At 42.8% G+C, this 22,831-nt stretch overlaps 2 protein-coding genes across 7 annotated transcripts in view; one reads left to right on the plus strand and one right to left on the minus strand.

Moving 5' to 3' along the window:
• The window catches only part of HACD3 (3-hydroxyacyl-CoA dehydratase 3), a 36,583-nt gene extending 27,727 nt beyond the window's left edge, over positions 1 to 8,856 (minus strand). Inside the window, exon 1 of the mRNA XM_032864682.1 lies at positions 8,612 to 8,856. Coding sequence (XP_032720573.1) covers positions 8,612 to 8,698 — 87 coding nt within the window. The 5' untranslated portion in view covers positions 8,699 to 8,856. The remainder of the gene's footprint in view (positions 1 to 8,611) is intronic.
• Positions 8,857 to 18,833: 9,977 nt separating this feature from the next.
• Positions 18,834 to 22,831, plus strand: part of DPP8 (dipeptidyl peptidase 8) — a 59,353-nt gene continuing 55,355 nt past the window's right edge. For 4 of the 6 annotated variants that reach the window (XR_004383539.1, XM_032864684.1, XM_032864687.1 and 1 more), the window contains exons 1-2: positions 18,834 to 18,998; positions 20,743 to 20,880. Coding sequence is in view for 5 of the 6 variants with exons in the window: in XM_032864684.1 (XP_032720575.1) it covers positions 20,844 to 20,880 (37 nt within the window). In the remaining variant the exon portion in view is untranslated. Of the gene's footprint in view, positions 18,999 to 19,035; positions 19,455 to 20,155; positions 20,881 to 22,831 lie in introns of those variants that run through there. The other 2 variants (XM_032864686.1, XM_032864685.1) reach the window with 2 other exon arrangements.

The raw sequence follows: 22,831 nt of genomic DNA on the forward strand, positions 1-22,831 counted from the left end.
ACATTTAGAGCTCATCGAAATCACTAGTATTTAGTTTTGCACAAGTGTGTGATTAAAACAAGCACAAAAAACAGTTATATGGCAATCTTGAGGCTGCTGTCTTTATAAAGGACTGCTTCCAAGATCAGCCCTTGGCTGGCATTAGGAAACCTGGCTTTCCTCCATCCCCTAACAGTTGGTTCACCATGCCTACAATGTGATTAGTGGTGAACACCAACTCTCCTTCTGGGAGTCTAGAATTTGGGTACATGGGTGCTGACTCTAATGGGCTTCCTTGTGCAGAAGCATTGAACATAAGTTACTGCAGTTTTCATTGCTGGAAAAAAAGAGCAACTCAAGTGTATACCTTCACAGGAAGGAGAGAGGATGAGGAGCCTTGTGCATGGAATTTCTCTACACTCCACCTGTGTTTTTTTAATCCTTTGCTGATCCTGTCCTATATCCTTTCGTTGTAATAAATCTTAGCCAGAACAACTACATGCTGAATCCCATGAAGTCTTCTAGTGAATCATCAAACACATAGGTGGGTGTAGGGCATCTCCCCCAGAACAGTGTCTCAACCCAATATTTTATTGTGAAAAATTTTAATTCACTTAAAAATTTGAGGAAAAAATAGTATAATGAATACTCACATGGCATTCATCAGTTGATTATATTTAATCACACTTGCTTTTTATACACACGATTTTTCTCAGTCATTTCACAATGAGTTGCAGGCAGTTCACCTCTAAACCTTTCAGCATGCTGCTTTTAAATAAGGACGTTCTCTATAATTACCACAATTTTCTCCACCTAGGAACAAAAATTCTATATCCTCTAATAAACAGTTTCTATTTAAACAACAGCCTGAAAAATGTTTATTTACTTGTTTCAGTTATCTACTGTAGGGCAAAACTTGGTGGCTTAAAACCACTATAAAAAAAACAACAACACTATTTTATTATCTGAAACTAAACTATGCTCAGCTGCACAGTTAGGCTCCACCGGACGGTGGCTACGGCTGTCCTATACTGGATGGGAACATCCCAGATGGTCACCCACATGGCTCAGAGTTGACACTGATTGTCATTTGGGAGTTCACCTGGGACTGTTGACCAGAGTACCCATACGTGTGACCTCTCTGTGTGATCTAGGTTTCTCACAGTTGGGCTGCTGAGTTCTGGGAGGGAACATCTCAACAAGTGTTCTAAGACAGAAGCAAAAGCTGGCAGTCCTCCTAAAAAGGTTAAGCCTGGGAATGGCCAAAGTATCATTCTGCAGCATTCTATAAATTGCCATAGGACCTGCCCAGATTCAAAGAAAGAGTAAAGAGAGCCCATTTCTCCATTGAGCTCTTGAGCTTTAAACCACTACTATGGGGCACCTGGGTGGCTCAGTCAGTTAAGCGTCTGCCTTGGGCTTAGACCATGATCCCAGGGTCCTGGGATGAAGTCCTACATCCAGCTCCCTGTTCAGGTGGGAGCCTACTTCTCCCTCTTCCTCTGTCATTCCCCCTGTCCCCCTGCTTGTGCTCTCTTGTTCTCTGTCAAATAAATAAATAAAGTCTTTAAAAAATTAAATTAAATAAACCACTCCTGCTTTTACGTTTAAAACACACACACACACACACACACACACACACACACACACAAATCCAGAAACCAATATTCATTCATTACATTTGACTGTTCTATCTTAACCCAATATAGACTTCTACTTTTATTATTTTTAATCCATGCCAATTGTCTTAGAAAATGTATCATGTTATGGATTTGTCTGGACGTTCCTTCTTACTAATGATTTTTGACAAGAATATCTCATAGGTGACATAGGTAATTTATTTTTTCTTTTTATATGAGTAGTTCTTAAGGCATCGTAGGAGGAGGCCCATACCATCAGATGGGTGATACTAACCTTGATCATTTAATTGATAGGGACTGCCAAACCCTCTACTTTAAAAGTACTTTTTCTTTTGTAATTAGTAAGTAATTTACTCTTTCCTCCAATGGAACGGTCATCCACTGTTAATCCTTGCCTGATTTGGAAACCGCACAGTGATGATTTTCTAATTCAATCATTCCATCTTCATTTTTAGCTGGCATTCTTCTGTAAGGAAGAGTTTTTCCCTTTCTCTCTTCCCTCTTCATTTTTTAAATTGAAATTTTTAATGAGGTAATTGTAAATCCACATGCAGTTATAAGAAATAACACCAAGAGATCCCCTGTACTCTTTGCCCAGTTTCTCTCAAAGACAGTGTTTTACATAACTATAGTATAATATCACAGTCAGGATATTGACATTGATATGACCCACTTATCTTATTCATAGTTCCCAGTTTGACTAGTATTCATTTGTGCATATGTGTAAGTACTATACAATTTTATTACAAGCATAGGTTTGTCCATCACAGTCAAGATACTGAACTGTTCCAGATCCCTAGTGCTGCCCTTTTGGAACCACACCCACCTCCCGCCTCTGCCACTAGGCCTCCCCACCCCCCACCCCACACCTCCATCTTCCTTTCGTTTTGAGTATCACTCTGGACTGATGGTTCTTCTTTTTTAGCTCCCTCTGTCAAAGTCCACTACTATTCTTGCTCCTTTTGCTGTTCAAATGATCACAAATTTGGCCAGGGGAAATCCTTTCAAATCAGCTCTTATGTGATTCTGACATGACTTTGTGGCTTTTGAGGATGTACTTTCTCTAGCATAGACCTGGAATAATCAGCCGTTTCTTCAAAGAGCCTTGAATGGTTACTTAGAAAACATGATCTGGGGGCGCCTGGCTGGCTCAGTCAGTAGAGTATCTGAGTTTAAGTCCCATGTTGGGGATAGAGCCCACTTAAAAAAAAAAAAACAACAAAGAAAGAAAGAAAAGAAAACATGATCTGGCACATTGAGGTACAGGCAATGCTCATTTTTAGCATCTAGCTAGGAATTTTAAAAGTCATGTTGTCATATATTTAAATTTCCAATTCAAATTTACTATTACAGAGATTTTCGTCTTCTGTTATTCAATATTTTTACAGTTTTTCTTACACTGAAAACCTTGGTTCCTAATAGCATTTAACACATTCACTTATTTGATCCTCAAAAGCTTTCAGAATTATATCAGTATTCTTACTGACAATAAACCTACTGAATGAAGTATGTTTCTTTTTATTCTTGGAATGCATTTACTAAAGAACCAGAGTACTGTGTTCGAAGTTAGTTTTATTAACTTATTTATCTGGATGATTATGTTATCAACTTGATATGTGGTTATGTCCTTTTGATTCTGTTTGTACTGAATTTCAAGATTTGCCATTGTATTCTTTTATTTTTGAATTATGCAAAATGCTCACATGGGTGAAAAGTCAAACTGTAGAAACATATCTTCAGAAGTCCTACCTCAAACCCATGTCCCTCCACAACCTTTCCTACTCACTACCCACAGGTAAGCATTTCAAGAGCTTCCGGTTTATCCTTCCTCCGTATGTGTGCACACATGTCTTCCAAAAACTAAGTAAATATACCCAGATAGTCTTATATCCCTTCCTTCCTATATTAAATATAGGAATATATTTATATATAATAAATATATACATTTGCGATTTCGGCTCAGTTCGCGATCTCAGGGTCATGAGATTGAGCCCTGAGTGGGGCTCTGTGCACAACAGGGAATGTGCTTGGGATTCTCTCTCTCCTTCTCCCTTTGGCCCTCCCCAACCCCCCCCCAAAATAAATAACTAAATAAATCTTAAAAAAAAAAACAAAAACATAGCTCAAGGCCTACATCCTTTAGAAAGAAAGCCTTCCCCTCTTCTCTGGACTCCAAGAACACTGCACCACGGATGACTCTGCTCAGCCTCTCCCCTCACCAAGAGGGAGCTGCTTCTTCTTCTTCTTTTTTTTTTTTTTTTAAGAAGGTGATCTTTTTTTATTTTTTAAGATTTTATTTATTTATTTGACAGAGATCACAAGTAGGCAGAGAGGCAGAGAGAGAGGAGGAAGCAGGCTCCCGCTGAGCAGAGAGCCTGATGCGATGCGGGGCTTGATCCCAGGACCCTGAGATCATGACCTGAGCCGAAAGTAGAGGCTTTAACCCACTGAGCCACCCAGGCGCCCCAAGAGGGAGCTTCTTTAAAAGTTACCTATAATCGAGGCGCCTGGGTTATTTATTTGCAACTAATGAAATCACTGAACTCTACCTCTGGAATGAGTAATATACTATATGTTAATTAACTGAATTTAAATAAATTTAATTTAACTTTAAAACAAAAAGCTATTTCTGGTGGTCTTTGGTGAGGTTGGGGTGGGGGGATTGTATAAAAATGTCCCACTGCTGAACAATATCAACAATAATTGGTAGTATTAGACTTTTCATTTTTCCCAATCTAATCTAAGAAATATTATCAATTTCTAACAAATACTATCCCTTTAATTTACATGTCCCTGATTACGACTGAGATCAAGCATCTTTTTAGGTTTACTGGTCATTCGTGTTTCCTTCTACTCTGAATTGCTTATATTTTCTGTCCCTTTTCCTAACAAGTAATATGTCTTTTTCTTATTGATCTGTCGGTTGTCTTTTACATATTTCAGATGTTAGTTACCTGTCGGTGATATGTGCTATAGAGATCTTTTTCAAGCTTGTCTTAAATTAATCTTCAGGAGTTATGTTTCGTGTGTTTTATTTAACACATTATTCCCTGTTCCAAAATCATGAAGATGGTCTCCGATATTTTCTTTTAGTAGTTTTGCTTTATGCATTCTGGTCATTAGCCCCCCCTGGAACTGACTTTTGTGGTGAGATCTTATATAATCTTTTTGCTACTTGGATTACCACCTGTCCCCAAACAATTTCCCAAATGTTTCATCTTTTCCCCAATTAATATGCAAAGCCACCTCTGCTGTACAATAAGTTTTCATATATGGATAACTCTGCTTAATAGACTCTACCCTATTCTACTGCCCTTTGTGTTTCTCTCTCTCTTTTAAGGTTTAGTATCACAATAATAATCCTTTCACTTGAATAGCAAACTAGAATTTACAAGCACTTTCAAATCCATTGTCCAATTCAGACCTCAAAACAATCCTGTGAATTCAGTGCATTCACATTTATCTGGATGAAGAAACCGAGGGACATAAGGGTTAAATGAATTACCCACGGCCACAGACAGGAAGTAGAACCGCAAGACCCCAATCTCACTTCTTCGGTTACCCCTCTTTCTACCAGAGTGTCTATCAAGTAAGGACAAAAACAGTATCTGTCAAACAGCTCCCAAACACAGGTATGCACATTGTTCACACACAACTAAAATAAACAAAAGAAAACCTTGATATATGAACGAATGCTTTAACAACTATGGTTGTTGGCACAAACCTGTCAATTATGTTTTTCTTGAAAATAAAGTCTATTCTGAAAATAGACTTTGAAAATTTTGAAAATAGCCTTGCCCTCGCCCCCTGGACTCCAACTAGCATCTTTGCTACCACTCACGTCACACACAGAGAAGGCTGCTGTTGGAAGTCTTTATTGTGCATCATTCCTCCTCACATTAGTGGACATTTCTCAGGAGCCACTAGCCCTGTGCTCTAAGGATAGAATAGAGATGTGAAAACTGGACAGTTCTCTGTGTCTCAGAAAGGGAGGGGAGCAGAGTTGATGTCCCTAAATTGGAATTCAACACTAAAACTCAGTAACTATGGGAAACGCCAGAAAGCAGGGGGCAACAGAGAGCTGTCCAACAACCCAATATTTAGCTTAATGAGATAAAAGGAGTCACTCCACACATGGTCTTCATTGAATAAATGAATTGTTTCATCCAGAGCCTGAATTACAGGTTCAACAGCCGTGCACTGAGCGAATGAGAAATGTAAAGAAAAAAAGAAAAGAAAGAAAGAAAGAAACCCAGCAGCCCTGACATTCAGAGGGTGGCCTGTCACTCATAGCTCGGCCATCTTACTCTCCTGTTGGACATAATGGCACAGAATACCAACCTTGGACAGGCTATTCTGAAACCTCGGTGAAATGAGACAAAGGTCATTTCATAATTTTGTGTAAGCACAGACCAATAAAATGGCTGCTATGCCACTCCCAAAATACCAGACACCCTTTCTCTAGGCCAAAATGAGTGACTGCGACTTCTCTACCAATTACTTTTATTCTTTTGCTAGTCCCTCCTCCCTACAGGTAGGATTTATTCTGATAGCCAACCACAGAATTGCCCCTGTTTTCTGACAGCATTTAAATCCTACAATCAGTTCTAACCCCCTTAATCAGACCTCATCGTCCCGCATGGGCTATGATCTCCCTTCCTGAAATGAATAATAAACCCAACTTGTTTAACCAGGGGTGTTTCCCTGACACTCTGGCTGTAGTTGCACTGATAGGGTACAAGTCGAACAACCTAAGAGTCTACGCCTTTCTCTTCCTGGAACATTCTTCCAATCTCAGTTTGACAAGAACACTTCATCTCAGGGTGCCTGGGTGGCTCAGTCGTTAAGCCTTCGGCTCAGATCATGATCTCAAAGTTCTGGGATCAAGCCCTACATCAGGCTCTCTGCTCAGCGGGAAGCCTGCTTCTCCCTCTCCCACTCCATCTGCTTGTGTTCCCTCTCTTGCTCTCTTTCTCTCTCTCTCTCTGTCAAATAAATAAACAAAATCTTAAAAAGAAAAAAAAAAGAACACTTCATCTCATTTCAGGAAGTCATCTCTAACTAAGCATAAGAGAGGTAACAAATTCCTTTAACACCAGGGACCTGGTTCATATCCAACTCTAATTCTACCAATAAACATACTCCTACACAAAACTTTTTGTCTGTATATGATAATATGCTTCTTCTAGATAGTATGCTCTTGGAAAGCCGAGACTGTCTGACTCATCTCTGTGAAGCTCTAGTACCTCACACATGGTAGAGGATTTCTTTTAGGAGTGGTAATAACACATTGCTTTGGTGGGGGGGGGGGATTTATTTTTTCCCCAAAATAAAAGGATTTCTCTCTCCAAAAGAAACTTCCATTTTTTTCCTCCACCTTTGCATTTCTTTAACTACAATAACTTTCAAATGTATACCTCTCATATTGCTAAATATACCAAAGATGATTAACACGTGTTCCTATTTCTTAACAAGGAGGTTTAGATCTCTCAAGACAAACTTAAGTATGATGCACCTTTCCTTTGTCCAAATAATTTCCATTTCTTTCCACTACCACCACCATCCTATTCCCCTAAAAACACCTTCGGTGTTTCCAGCTTCAAAGTATCCCAGAATAGGACATCCTTATTACATGATAACATCTAGAGAGGGGAGGGCCTAAATTTAATTGGTCTACGTAAGGCTTGGCTAAATTACTTTTTTAAAAAAGAGACTGTCATAACACATGTTCCACAGTTACTGAGAACCCTCTCCAGATGGAGACTTTGATCCCCACCAACAACGACTTTGTTTGTTTCCTTCTTTCCTGCAATACCCTGGAGCAGAGTAGAGGGAGACAGCACAGTACATTTACTCATCTTCTGATGCAAAAGTATAATTCAGTCTGATTTAACACATTAAATGACATGCCATGCAATGTCACATCCTATTTAAAGGCATTCTGGCCAGTACTGTCTTTCTCTTTCAACGGGAAAACGGGTTTAAATTCCAGAAACAAAGATTCAATTCAACAAATTCAAATCCATACCCAAAGAGCACCTACACTTTGCAAGAAATATGCCACACAGGTGGACAGAGAGAACTATGAACGACTGAGTCAAAGGCAGAGAAAGTTAGGTGGAATGAAGGAGGTTACAAATTGCCATAGATGTCACAGATAAGGAGAAAGGATGACTGAAGAAAGAACATTCCAGACTGAAAACTCTACAGTTTCTGAATGGTTTGGACAGAGGCAGGGGGTACACGGGTCCTGGAACCTCCATCATGCAGGAGGCATGGACTTGGTCATACAAGGAGCTAAGGAAATCAAACATAAATGCTCGATGTAACTTAATTTTTAAGTTCTCTATGCAACTCCGCAAACCTGAGCTCACAGCCCTCAGAACAAGGGGAAAATCACTTTCAGCGGGTCTTCCGGATTTTAAAATTAAAATTAACAAGAATGATTTCCATCACTGAACGGTTGGAAAGTGGGTGTGGCCCCTCTGGGGGCAGGGGCGTCGGGCCTTGCGAACGTCAGACCGGCCTGGCAGGACCTCTCTGGCCAGCACCAGACGTCCAGCCAGGACCCAGCAAGCCACCGTTCATTCTGCACCCCCGGCCCAAAGAGCTCATCCCATGCCTCGAAGGGCCTAGGCAAACCCGAACCCCGACGGCTAGGCCTCGGCGGCCGGGCGCGGGCTCCATCAGGCCGCAGCCTGTGAACAAAGAGAAGGCCGGGGCAGCCTCCGAGAGCCTCGCAGGGCTCAGGCAGTATCCGAAGGTACCTGCAGCCCTCAGGGGGTTGCGCCCCAGGCCCGGGGTCTACGGGTGTTCCTCGACGAGGGCCAGCCTCTGCCCCGGCCCGGACGCCGAAAAGTGCACCGCGTCGCCGAACCCGTTGGCGCACTGCAGGATCTCCGGCACGCCCCGGGACAAAGGGGATGGGGGAGATCGGAAGGTTCCCGGGGCTGCAACCCGGCGCTCGTCCCACCACCCGCACCGGCTTTTACCTGCACGTCACTCAGCTCCACGCGCAGATACAGCTCGCGGTGTCGCTGAGCCCAGTAGACGTGCGGCGTCAGCACCTGATTCTCCATGGCCACACTGCCCAGGGCGCGGGGAGACGGATCGCTGCGCCTCGCTGCCTCGGAGAGTGCGCGACTGGAGCCGGCCGAACGCAGGCCACAAACCCCCGCGCTCTTGAGCGCCGGCAGCCGGCCACCTCGAGACGCCCCACGCTCGCAGGTGCGCTTGCGCAATGAAGATTAGGGGCGGGGGCGGCGCGTGCTCTTGGCCTCTGCTCAACCAGGGAGGGGGCGGAGCCGGGCAGAGGTGGGAAGGGCCGGTGACGCCAGAGCCTGAGGCGGCCGCTTGGAAAATTCAGTCTGCAGGTGGGTTCGTGGTGGCGCTTTTCTCTCTTCTCCAGGAGGGTGCTTGAAGATAGGCTTAAAAAGAAAAATGCTGGAGACACCTAAAGGACTGATCAGCGTGGGAAAGGGCTTGAGACTGGTGTATCTGGAAAGTCCCTCCGGTTCTATCACCTATTAATTCAACGTTTACTGAGCGCCTACTAATAGCGCGGGGCTTCAAAACTAAACACTGGAGTTACTGCAGTAAGACGCAGTCCCTGCCGTCCTGGAACTCTGCAGTTACGAACAGAATAAGGATGGTGATGGTTATAGGGGAAGCACTGTGGGAAGAGGGTGGAAGGGGATTCTAAGAGGAAAGATCTCGTAAGCCTAAAGGCCAGAGATTTTTCAGCTCAGTCCCATAGACCTTTATGCCGTGATGGAAATGTTCCATTCTGCACGGTTGAGTATGGTAGCCACTAGCCACATGGGGTTTTTGAGTACTCGAATGTGGCTAGTGAGACTGAGAAATTGAATTTTCTATTTTATTCACTTCTAATTAATTTTTTTAAAGATTTTATTTATTTATTTGACAGACAGAGATCACAAGTAGGCAGAGAGGCAGGCAGAGAGAAAGGAGGAAGCAGGCTCCCTGCCGAGCAGAGAGCCCGATGTGGGGCTCGATCCCAGGACCCTGAGATCATGACCTGAGCCGAAGGCAGAGGCTTTAACCCACTGAGCCACCCAGGCGCCCCAATTCACTTCTAATTAATTTAAATAGCGACTTAATAGCGGCTATCCTATTGGACAAGAGATTTGTCTCTTAAAATAGGAAACCCAAACTAGATACAACACTAATTAGTGTCTAAGCTATCTTATCTGTATCCACCTTCATTCCTGAGTCTGCTACAGTGAAGAATTTAATAGGAAGCAACATTACTGTGAAAACCAGAAGTCCGGGACAAAAAACGTATAATTCAGTTCTGTTAGCACCCATTTAATTAGCAAAGCGCTGAGCATTAGGATCCAGAGATGAAGAGAAATGATGCCGGCTCTCAGGAAACATTTAATTCTGGGTGTGGATAGTATAAAATATGGGGGTTTTAATATGGTGAATGCACTGAGCTTACAAAGTCAGGAAAGTGGAAACTGAGGGTTTTGGAAACCATGGGTGGACATTTGAGAGTGAGTCCTTGATAGCCGGATAGTGAAACGTGAGGAGGGATTTGGTAGATTTTGGTAGATTTGGTAGAAGCAGGGGTAGGATAGTGGATGTATGGAGCAGGAGTCCAAAGGTGAAGAAATGGGGAAAGTTCTGTGTGCTGGGATTAAGGGCACGGAGAATGGAAATCACCCTGGATCTAGAAAGGCAGATAAGGAGTGAATTGGGGAAGTCTTTATTTGCTTCAGTGAGGTATTTGTCCTGTATCCCACAGACTCCTGTGAGCCAGGGAAATTTGTGAAACTGGCAATTAGCCAAATCAAATATGTGCTTGGCAGGACCACCTGTCAGTAAGGAGGGATTGATAAAAGGCAGACTGGTTGGAGGTGATGCAATCTGCTGGGTATGGGATAACGAAAACAGTAAACTTGATAGTCTTGAATTTTAAAAATAAAATATGTTTGAAATGATAAAAGTGTTTTCATTGCATTGCCTTTAATACATTGCAGATCCAATGTAGGACACTTTTTAAAAATTGAGGTATATAGGAAATGCACAAATTTGAAATGTTTAGCTTAAGCTGAATTTTTACTTATTTATCTCTGTGTAATTACTTAAGTACCATCTATATCAAGATTGGGAACATTTCCAGCGTCCCTGGGAGTTCTCTCTTATCAGTATACCTTTGCCTTCCAACCCTTCCTCCAAAATTTCTATCCTGACCTCTTTCACCATAAAGTAGATTTTGTCTGTTCTTGAATTTCATTAAATGGAATGACTTTAGTTTGTCTCTGCGGTGTTGTATTTCATTGTATGAAGACACCACAAATTATTTATCCATCCTCTTGATGAAGGACATTTGCATTGTTTCCCATTTTTAGCTATTATAAATAATGGAATGCAATGAACATTTATGTACCTATCTTTTGATATGTAAATTGCTTAATTCTCTTGGATAAATATATAGGAGTAGAAATGCATGTTACTTTTAGCAGATAAGCAGATTTTGCTTTTGTTTTTAGTTTAGTTAACACGGGAGATGAGCTGTTTCACAAAGTATTCTGATCAGTTTACAAACCCACAGGCAATGGTTCAAAGTTCTAGTTGCTTTATTCCCTTGGTATTTTCAGTCTTTCTAGTTTAACCATTCTGGTGGTGGGTATGTAATAAACAGTAAAATAAGTTCAGTTCAGGGTACTTAAAACCTGAGGCTTATCAGCTGACCTCCATCCAAGGTGAAAGCTATTAATAAACGAAAAGACTAAATCTTGACATTTTGCCTCAGATCTTCTGGGAAGGGGGCCTGTCCAGCCTTCTTCAACTAACCACCACGACTAACCTACTGGAAACTTTTCTTGGACTGAGTTTCCAGATCCCTCAAATGAGAGTTAGAGTCAGTCCTTTCTAATGGTCTTATTACCCATTTCTAAATTTTCCTGCAAAGAGACCAGCTTTTAAGGACCCCTCTCTCCAGGAGAAATCCAATAAGAAAAAAAAAATAAATAGAGGCACGAGTAATGTAAAAGTAAATTATAAAACTAAAAGATGGCAGAGGAGATAAAAAGACAAAGCCAAGTAACATGCCCAAGCCGAATGACGAAAGTAAGGCTGAGGGTATTATGATAATACTAGCCAAAAAAAAATGCAAATGAAGCACTGCCCACATGTCCTTCCTTCTAGACGCAACCTTCCCAGCCCCAGGGCCAGGGCCATCTCACTCTTCTCAGGCCACAGGAGGCAGTGGCTGAATACTTGCTGTGAATGAAACACACTCTCAGTGCTTAAGGCTTTATTTCCAGCCTTGTTCACCTCCTTACAGAATCTTCTATTCCTGCAAGAAGTTTTAGAAAATTAGCTGTAGAATTTGGCTATCTTGTGCCTCACCCAGAATCACCCAGGGAACTATCCTTAATGAAAATCATGTTTGTCTATCTAGCCAGCACAACGTTGAGTGGAGAGGGAGACTCCCTGGGTCAGCCCAAGCACCTACTAAGGCACTGGGTGAACCCAGCCCATATTCCTGTAACCTCCCAGATGTTCCAAGGGGGTGAGCACTGCAGCCAAGTCATTGACAGAAAAAAACTTCCACTCAGTCTGTCAACCTTTAGTCTAGAACATTGTGCAAAATTACCCCTTGGGTATGGGCAGGGGCCTTTCCATACTATTCAGTTTGATCTATGTGATAATTCCTGGCTCTCTGAACTGTCTGCCTGAATGCCAGGTGCAGCAGTTGGTATGCTACACTTTGGGTTAAAAATAGTGGAATAGGGGGCACCTGGGTGGCTCAGTCCTTAAGCAGCTGCCTTCGGCTCGGGTTGTGATCCCAGGGTCCTGGGATGGAGTCCTGCATCAGACTCCCTGCTCAGCGGGAAACCTGCTTCTCCCTCTTCCACTCCCCCTGCTTGGGTTCCCTCTCTCTCTTGTCTCTGTCAAATAAATAAAATCTTAAAAAAAAAAATAGTGGAATAGTAGGAGGAATAATCATCTATCTAACTATCTATCTAAATGCATTTATTAAGTGTCTGACTCTTGGTTTCAGCTCAGGTCATAAGCTCAGGGGCGTGCTCAGCAGGGAGTCTGGTTGAGATACTTTCTCTCTCCCTCTGCCCCCTCCCTCCTCGTGTGCTCTTTCTCTCTCAAAATAAATAAATAAAAATCTTTTTGAAAAATAAAAAATAAAAATAACTTCAAGAAAGGTTTGTGGTGTTTGTGGTGTTCCATGGTGAAGATGTTCATGGTGTTCCATGGTGAAACACTGGCAATCACACAAGGAGAATGACCAACCAAATGGTAGTATAACTACTCAAGGGGAAAACAATACAGCAGAGCAAAATGGTGAATTAGAAACCAGCAATATTGAAAATGTTTATGATAAAAAATACAAAATTTCCAATTACAGGGGTGCCTGGCTGGCTCAGTCAGAACATGTGACTCTTGATCTCAGGGTTGTAAGTTCAAGCCCAGTGTTGGGTCGGAGAGATTACATAAATAAAATAAAAATAAAAATGTTTTTCAAAAATTCCAATTGCAACTTTATGTAGTGCTGCAATACAGGGAAGTATCTTGGGTTTTTGTTTTGCTTCCTTATAACTCTTGATGCTTCCCAATTTAGGGAGCTAAGGTGTGGCAACCCTTGCTCTTCTGCAGTTGTAATAATGGAAACAGAGAACAGAGATGTCAAATTCTTCTTTTTAAACCTGGATGCACATGTAAAACAGAAATTATTTGCAATAGGTGGGTGGGGGATGGGCTAGATGCATGATGGGCATTAAGGAGGGCATTTGTGATGAGTACTGTTATAGATAAGTGATGAATCACTAAATTCTATTCCTGAAACCATTGCTATAGGTTAAGTAACTTGACTTTAAATAAAAAAGCAAACAAAATAAAACACGATAAAATATTTGGAATAATATGCAGACTAAATAAAAAATTTCCAAGCAGAGTAGGGAGAAAAAAGTCAAAAGAGAACTAAGGGACTCCACTTGGTGGCCTTTACACAAATGATAAACCTGACTTCAGAGTTCAGTAAACCCCAAGAGGATTTTTTAAAAGATTTATTTATAAATTGTATTTTTTAATAAAAATTTTATTTATTTATTTACTTACTTATTTGAGAGAGAGTGCTCATGAGTGAGAGGAGGGGCAGAGGGGGAGAGAGAGAATCTCAAGCAGGCTCCGTGCCCAGAGCAGAGCCAGATACGGAGGTGGATGTCAGGATTCTGAGATCATGACTTAAGCAAAAATCAAGAGTCAGATACTCAATCGACTGAGCCACCCAGGCACCCCAAAAGATTTATTTATTTATTTATTTGGGAGAGAAAGAGAGAGAGAAAGAGAGAGCAGGCAGGGGGAGGGGCAGGGAAGGAGGATAGAAAATCCTCAAGCAGACTCCCCGCTGAGCGCAGAGCCCAGTGCAGGGCTCAGTCCCAGGACCCTGAGATCATGACCTGAGCCGAGATCAGGAGACAGCCCCCCAAATGACTGAGCAACACACAGGTGCCCCAGTGGGAGAATTTTTCTTTTTAAAGGGGCAGAGGGAACTAAGGGAGTGACCTTAGGAAAACCTGAATCTTGCCCTCACCTCCCCTTAAGGGCTTATCCAAAGCTGAAGGGAATGGTAGATCTCCCCTCAACACCCATGGCAGGTTTAGGGATCTAGGGAAAAACAAAACCTATGCACATGACCAGGCATTAGTGCAAGACCCTTGAGAAGCAGTCACGCCTAGTAGAGATAAAAGCTGACTATCAGCAAGAGGACCCACAGTTTCCTGAACGTGGGTATGGGTAAAGGTTCAGGACAGTATGTAAGAAGGACTAATATTTGGGGCAAAAAGGAACAGAAGAGTGTCAACTGCCAACTAGAGACTGATAGATAACAGATCTCATTAAGTACCTCATGATGGTGGGGGAGGTCATAGCTGAAGATTAGCTGGAATGTTCATATCTTACCACAGTCATAACAAAATATCACAGATGGGGAGGGAGGAGCTTAAAACAACAGAACTCTATTCTGTTACAGTTACTGAGGCTACAAATCCAAAATCAAGACTATGCTCCCCTGAAAGTTCTAGGCAAAAATTCAACCTGTTGGCTGGTGACAATTCTTGCTGTTCTTTGGCTTATAGGAGGATCATGCCAAACTCCACCTCTGTTGTTGCATGACCTTCTCTGGGGGTGTATCAGTTCTTATGTCCTTATACGGTCTTCTTTTTTTTTTTTAAGATTTTATTTATTTGAGAGAGAGAGTACAAGCAGGGAGAGCAGCAGAGGGAGAGGGAGAAGCAAAGGGAGAAGGCTCTACTGAGCAGGGAGCCCGATAAAGGGCTCCATTCCAGGACCCCAGGATCAGGACCTGAGATGAAGGCAGATGCTTCCCCGACGCAGGCGCCCCTCATATGGCCTTCTTATAAGGACATAGTCAATGGATTTGGGACCCACTCTATTCTAACATGATCTTACTTAAAGTAATAACATCTGTAAAGATCCAATTTCCAAATAAGGTTACATTATGGGGTTCTGGATAGACATGGATTTGAGGACACTCTTCCGACCAGTACAGCTGGGACAAAGGACATTTAGGAGATCCTGGTATAGAACTGGGACTGGCCATTATCCCTTTCACCAGGAAAGATACTAAATTGTGCCTGGGAATGATTGAGTGTGCCTGGAATTAACCAAGGTTATACTTTTTACTATGAAGTGAAATGGGTCATATAAATACAAGTTGAATTACAGAAAAACTTAGGAAATTAAATGTAGTACAAATCTGTATGTGGCTTGAAAATATTGCTCCTGCTACCTATGTGAAAGATGTATACAAAACAAAACAAAAAAAAGTTATGATAGGGTAGTGAAATGACTAATGGATCTTTCTGTAATGATGTCAGACTGTTGTGTTCAAACTGGAAGAATGATGCTTGTCGTTGCCTGGAGGTGGCAGAGGTAGTGTTACCTAGCAAGGCTTGGGCATGTCCCTCTGGAAGCCAGAGTTGCCAGAATTTTCTCCTCCTATGGCCTGGGCCATGCTCTAAACCTAGGAAAAGATTAATACATGTGGCCGATTGATTTTGGAAGTTCCGTGTGAGAGTTGCTAATAAGCAGCCATGTGACTCTGGGCAAGTCATATTCCCTCTCTGGGCCTTTGTTGTTCTTTCTGTGAAATAAAAGAATTAGGCTTAACCATCTCCAAAATCACTCCCAATTTGTTGATTCTGTGATTCTTTGATTTTAGGTATAGGTATAGGTATAGGTATAGTGTGTGTGTGCATGTGTGTCTGTGTGTAAACAAAGGTCAGAGTGCTGAGGGACAGAGCCAAGATGGTCTTTTCTGGGGATATGGCCCCAGCCTCAATAGTAGATCTCTGGGACATATCCAGAGCTCATGTTTACCTTTGCTGCCTCTTCTTTCCTTTCCTACCCACCTCAGAGGTGGATAGGTTTCTGTGATCCTAACATCTTCACCACCATTCATAAATAGAATTAATAAATGGAATGCTAAATGGGCACTAGGCATTGCTAAGCACTTTAAATGCATTATATATTTCATTCATTCATTTCAGTGATGTTACCGAACTCATTTAAAAAAATTTTTTAAAGATTTTATTTATTTATTTGACATAGAGAGAGAGAGACAGTGAAAGAGGGAACACAAGCAGGGGCAGTGGGAGAGGGAGAAGCCAGCTTCCTGCTGAGCAAGGAGCCCGATGTGGGGCTTGATCGTAGGACCCTGACCTGAGCTGAAGGCAGATGCCCAACGACTGAGCCAATCAGGCACCCCTACCAAACTAATTTTACAGATGAAAGAAATAAAGCTTAGGAAAGCCCAATATCACTGTCAGTAAGGAGAGGAGCCAGGATGTGAACTCATGTCTGGCTGATTCCAGGAGTACATGCTCGTACACATGAGTCCCAGAGAAAAAGTATCACTGCTTGAAGATCATGAAGTGTTACACACAGAAGGACTTAGGCTGATCTCTGCTGAGGCCTAATGAGAAAACTGTCAGGGTCTCTAAAATATAAGCCCAGACCCGGACAAGACCTGATTGCCTCAAACAGGCATGGCTTCTGGATGCAGACCAGACTTCCCTAGGAATGGTTCTCCCTTGGCCTTGCCACCCTAGTTTTACTCACACTTCCTGCCTGCGATCCATTAGGCTGGAACATGACTTTTGTTATCAAGGCACAGATCTGTGTCGACACTGCCATGCTATTTATTCAGCTTCATGTGCTAGACATCTTGCCTTTTCCTGATGAGTTCCTAGAGCTCAGGGCCCCAAAAAGCTGAGTAGGCTTTGTCAAGCACACATACAAGCTTGGCAAGGCCCACGCCTGACTGAGTTAGCCAGTAAAAATACAACGAGCCACCTTAGATTCAGATAGTTTATTACTTACCTATACAATGAAAGAACGAATGCATTAAGGTGCTGATGGCCAGTGGTCCTTGTCCCACAAATCATAACAGAGAATATTGAAACAGAAGGGGCCAGATGTAAGTTGTGGGATAACCAGCTGCTGAGAAGCCCGTTCTAGATGGCAGCCAAGTGATTCTTATATTCTGCAACTCTGTTCTGAGGGGGTAGGGCAGAAAGCCCACACCTCATCAGAACCTAGGAGATGAGAAGCTGTCAGGGGACAGTGCCCTAAGATCCTCATAAGCCTCCCATCCTCTGCTGTTCTGGGAGGATCACAAAGCCTTCTGCTAAGACTCAGAAAAGCTTTGGTTCGAGGCCCATTGAGACCTATGTAAATACACGCAAGGTTGCGAGGGTACATGTTGGAGATATTCCCCTATAGCTTTCTCTGGTTTGAGGCTTTTTAAGCTCACCAGAGAGAAAAATAAAATTGAAAACCAAGGAATCTGATCTAGACCAATCCATAATTAGCCAAGTGACTTAACCTCTCCAGAGACTGTTTTGTTTTTTTTTTTAAATCCATAAAATCATACATTTTTGTTGTTGTTGTTCGGTTGCCTTTTGTGAGGACTTTTTCCTCTTACTAGGGTGTAAACTGCACACAGGGATCTTCTCTACTTTATACACTCTTGCAGTCCCAGTGCTTAGAACAGTGATAAGCACATGGCAGCGATTCAACAAACACTTGGTTGAAGGACGAGAACTGCGGGATATTATGTTGTATTCTGTTAGTATGCGCATGTGCATTCAAAGCCTTAAACCCTACTTGCAGGTCACTTGCAGAAAATTCACAGAGCGAGTCCCAGTGAAAATGACTGTACTCTTCTTTTAAGGGAGCCCAGCTAAAAAAAGCCTCAAAGTGAGTAACTGTATAAGGAGGAATGGAAAGTGGCACCCAAATAGATCTTTTATTAGTGCCATTATAATAAATTCTAATGACACACACCTCTGGCATACTGCTCTTTGTAATAATAGAAAAGGGGGGAGGCCCCTCTTTTCCATTCCTCCATTCTACACCTGCCACTATCCCAATCATCCACAGGTTCCCTTTTTCTCAGCCAATGCATGGTGTAAGATAGGACAAAGTTATGCGTCACGGACATACCCCTTATTGTCATTGTAGCAAGTCACTCCCTTCCCTGCCCTAGGCCCCACTTTCCTCATCTTTATGTGTTACTGTGACACATACGGTATTTCTCAATTATAACTAATCTGTTATGTCTCTTCTACTGGTAAGTCATGGCTCAAGGAGACTGAGTGACCTGCTAAAGATTACTAATTAGTATGAGAGCCAAGCTTTCTGACTCCAAGTTGAGGTTTCTTTCCACCACAGCAGTGAGCTGCTTAGAAGAACTCCCCCCGACCCCCCACCCCCACCCCAAGGCCTTGGTCCGTCTGCTCTATTATCTCTACGAAGGGGCAGGGATTTTCGCTGGCTCGCTCCTTGCTCTAATCTCAGCTTCTACAACTCTACCTGGCACATAGCAGGCACTCAGTATATATTTGTTGAATGAAAAAAAAAAATGATTAAGTAGAGGCGCGCCACAGTGCGTCCTGCCATTTCTAGCAAGTCTCTGCCTCTTTCTGGATTTCACCGGTCCCCCACCTCTGCAATCCCTGCCCGGCGCCCGCTTCGTTCCTCCGGCCACTAGACTGCACTGTGGCAACGCACCCCACTCAGCAGGGAGCAGCGCCCTTCTTGGCCCCGCTGAGCCTTGGCTGGTCGGAGGGCGGGGCGCGAGGAACCGGAAGTGCCGGAGCGCAGCCGCCGCCGCCGCCGCCACCGCCACCGCCACCGCCACCACTGCTGCCGCCGCCTTTAAGTGCCGTGTTCAGCGCCTGGGTTACCACCGGCTCGGTCGCCGAGGAAGCCGCCGCAGCGCGGTCGGGAGTGGAGGCGGCGCGGCATGAAGCGGCGCAGGCCTGCTCTGTAGCACGCGTCGGGACGCTCCGGGCGGGGCCGGGGGGGAAGGTGCAGTATCCGCCCCCTCTCCTTCCCCTTCGCCCGCGAGGCCTGGGCCCCAGCCCGCCCGCCCCGCTCCGCCTCACGGAGGAGCCGCCCGGCGCGCTCTCCGGGTTACCCCGCTCTGCGGTTTACCCGGCGCGCCGCCCTGCGCGGGTCCGAGCTGGTGGCGGGGCCCCCGCTTGCCGGAAGAGGAAGCCGAGGCTCGGAGATTCCGAGTCCACCAACGTTCACTGGGCGCCCCCTGAGCGCTGGGTGCTGGCCTCCGGACTTCCACGTCCGTTACCTTAATTGAGCCTCGCTGGGGTTGGGAGCCGGGTATTGCCCGGGCTTGCAGATGAGGAAACGGAAGCCCGCAGAGCCGAAGGGATCTGCCTCAAGTTCGACTGTGGCGGATCGGATTCGGACTGAGATTTTTCTGATTTCCCAGCCGGTGTTCTTTTCCTTCCTCCTGCCTCACTCTAGGTCGATTCCCTCCCTGCTCACCGGCCCCTTCTCATTCTATTTCACCCCCCTCCCCGGGGGCAGGATAGATACATTTCTTTCTCCCACCCTACCTTTCCCCTCACACACTTCTCCTGAGACTTCTAAGACTTGGCATCCCCTCATTCTCAACATTCTCTGTTAGATCTATCCTCTTCTTCCCTATTCATAGCTTTCAAGATCTTTGCCCCAGTTAGTGATAATGAATCTCTCAACTAGCTATGGACCCTGAAGAGTGAAATAGCTAGGCTTCAATGAGGCGTGGGGTGTTCAACTGGACGACTGCTTGGCTCTTGGATTAAAAATAAGAATGGCAGTTGAGTACGTCCAGATTCGGGAGTTCTGAAGCTATCCTGTAACCCAAGATGCTCTTTTCTGAGTGAGGGGCTTAGTGCATGGGACAGTGTCTTGACATCGTAGTCCATTGTTCTTAGGCTAGCATAACCATTGTCTTCCCTCCATTTGCCCCTGAGCTTTTCTCACCACATCTCTCTCCATCACCTACTTGGGCTATGAGAGCCCAGAATTAAAGCTGATAAGGAAGTAACAAGTGTAATCACAGATCCTTTTTTTTTTTTCTTTTACTAAGCCAGAATTCCAACAACTTAATGCTTCCTTTTATGGAAAAGTTACCTAATTCAATTATTTTCAGACTACAGCTAAAAAGGAGAGGAGCAAAAATGGATAGCACATTCTTGGTCTTAGGAAAAAAATGATTAAATGCAAGTTAATTTCCTTTCCACGAAAATGGCTTGTTTTATAGTTCCTTTTGGTTGTTCTCTGAGTCTACTCTGTCTCCAACCAGCTCAATATGTATTATGTAAAATAATACAAATGTATTACTAATGTAAAAGCAGGAACAGGACCAAGCACACAGAAATAAATGTTAGTAATCAATCATCTGTCATTTTTGAGGATTTGTAATACCCACCTGAGTAACCTCACATTTGTGTGCCTTTTATACTTTGTAAAGTTCTTCCGTAATTTTCCTTTTAATGTACATCTAGATGTCAGGATTTACACTATTGTTAGGATATCCTTTTGAGTAAATTTAGGGTATACATTTCTGGGATTTTAAAAAAATATAATTTTAATAATCTAAAGTACAGATACAAAATAATTCAGGCATTATATATTACACCAAGAAGAATATTTCTATACTAGTGTTAATATCTATTTGGGACTTTAGATTTACTCTTTTTGGCCTCATATGATCCATTTCAATAATGATCAACAGCCTTATATCTTATTTCATTATCCTGGTGAGCAGGATTGGATGGTGAGAAAAGGAAAGACTCCTGTGAGAAGAGAGCAAGATGAGCAGAGGGATCTATGCTTGAAGTTGAGTCACTTGAAAAAAGGTCTCTTTGAATGTGGAAGAGATCTGAGCAGATGAAAATACAATCAGGTAGGCACGAGGGAAGGGCCTTAAATGAAGAGGTAGGTGGGGCAGTGACATACATGCACTGTGCTGAAAATGTATGCTGATTCTCTTCTAATTTTTGAAATTAGAACTTTGTTAATGTATTTGAATATATGGTGTTATGGAAATCTGGAACTTAAATGATTTTGTTACGCATTTGTGTAAATTACTAAAATATCCTAGAAAACGTGGACTATTCATTTACTATAAGCAGAATAGTAGAATGTCATTTGAACCGTTAAATTTTGTATGTGTGTGTGGAGAGAGACAGAAATAGTCCAAAGACCTAGTACAGTTTAGGGAGAGCAGGTAATTGGCTATTAATGAGTGAGAGCTAATGTAGCTTTGACATAGGAGAGATGTCAAGTTGATGGTAACTCAGGAAGCTGGGCAGTAACCCTTGTGAAATCTGCCTGCCGAGCTTCCTGGTTCTATTCCCTGGCCTTATTCTTGTGAGCAGTGGTTTGGACATGAAGTTCCAAATTTAACAAATAGGGAGGTGAGGGTAATGAGCATGGCTTGCGTAGCTTTTTCTCTCAGTTGTCTCTAATTCTGTTAGAAAGCAAACTAGATCCACTGACATATTTGATAGAAAGTAGGCCTCCCATTGGCTTTTAGATGGGCAGGCCCCCATGTCCTATATTGGCACTTACTATCCGTTTGCTAAGTAGCAGTTGAGCCAAATGACTTTTTCTCTGCTGAGCTATTTGGATTTTGGTCCTTGGAGGTAAATGCCCAATTATAGTAATGTTACAGGTTGGATACCCAATATAATTCTTGAATGGGTTTTCTGGTCACTTTTGCTACTGTTACATTGAAACTGATAGTGTGATTCACTGTAGCATAAAAAAAGACACTCTCCTAGCCACACAGTTCAGTTCATTTTGCATGCCATAGTGCTTGCCTGGTGGACTTAATTCACAACCCCCACCTGCTAATTACTCTTTCTCTGTGGTTGGTAGTTACTGTGGACTCTTGTTAACCTGGGAAATTGAGCTTTAAAAAACGACATCATATTAAATATACAACCATGCATTGATTGTTGTTCTAGAGGTAGTTGCATAAGTGTAACCTGTTTCTCTCCCAAATCACAGATTGCTTCAGAATTTTTGTTTGTGTTGCTTCTTTTTGGTAGTTTCACAAATAACGCATTTCAGAATCTCACATAGTGTCTTGTCATAAGAGTTCTTGTTATTTTTTCTGATACATCGCTGCTTTAAATGCTGAAATATTGTTTAAATATTGAAATAGATAAAAGAAAATACATCCTTTTCTGAATTTGTAAAGTGACAAGAAACATCATTAGTAGATGAAATATTGACACTGTTCTGGGGTTGAACTGGGAAATTGGGTTCAGATTTTTATCAGATATCAGTAGTACAAACATTAAATTTTTTTTTTAAGACTTTATTTATTTATTTGACAGACAGAGATCACAAGTAGGCAGACAAGCAGAGAGAGAGAGGAGGAAGCAGGTACCCTGCGGAGCAGAGAGCCCGATGTGGGGCTCGATCCCAGGACCCTGGGATCATGACCTGAGCCGAAGGCAGAGGCTTTAACCCACTGAGCCATCCAGGAGCCCCAAACATTAAATGCTTTTTGCATAAACTTCACCTAATTAAAGCTGCTTGAAGATAGTATCTTTTTTCTCCCATTTAATCATGAAAGTAAAAGTTATATAATTTGAAATAATAGTTACATAAATTATTTATAGTCACCAGAAGTAGTCAGAAGATAGTGATATCTAGGCAAGAGCAGAAACCAAAGAAAAATGTACTACACAGTTACATCTGTTGTTGTTTGGAGTTCCACTTAAACAGAAACAGTATTTATATTATCTTGGTAAGTGCCCTGGGAAGCTTATTGCAAGTACATTGTTTGCTGCAATTTTATTACTGTTCTAATTGCTTGTGATTATTTCTGTTAACTGAAGTCA

This window comes from Lontra canadensis, unplaced genomic scaffold (assembly GCF_010015895.1).
Source record: "Lontra canadensis isolate GAN:19392208 unplaced genomic scaffold, GSC_riverotter_1.0 scaffold28, whole genome shotgun sequence".
Taxonomy (NCBI): domain Eukaryota; kingdom Metazoa; phylum Chordata; class Mammalia; order Carnivora; family Mustelidae; genus Lontra; species Lontra canadensis.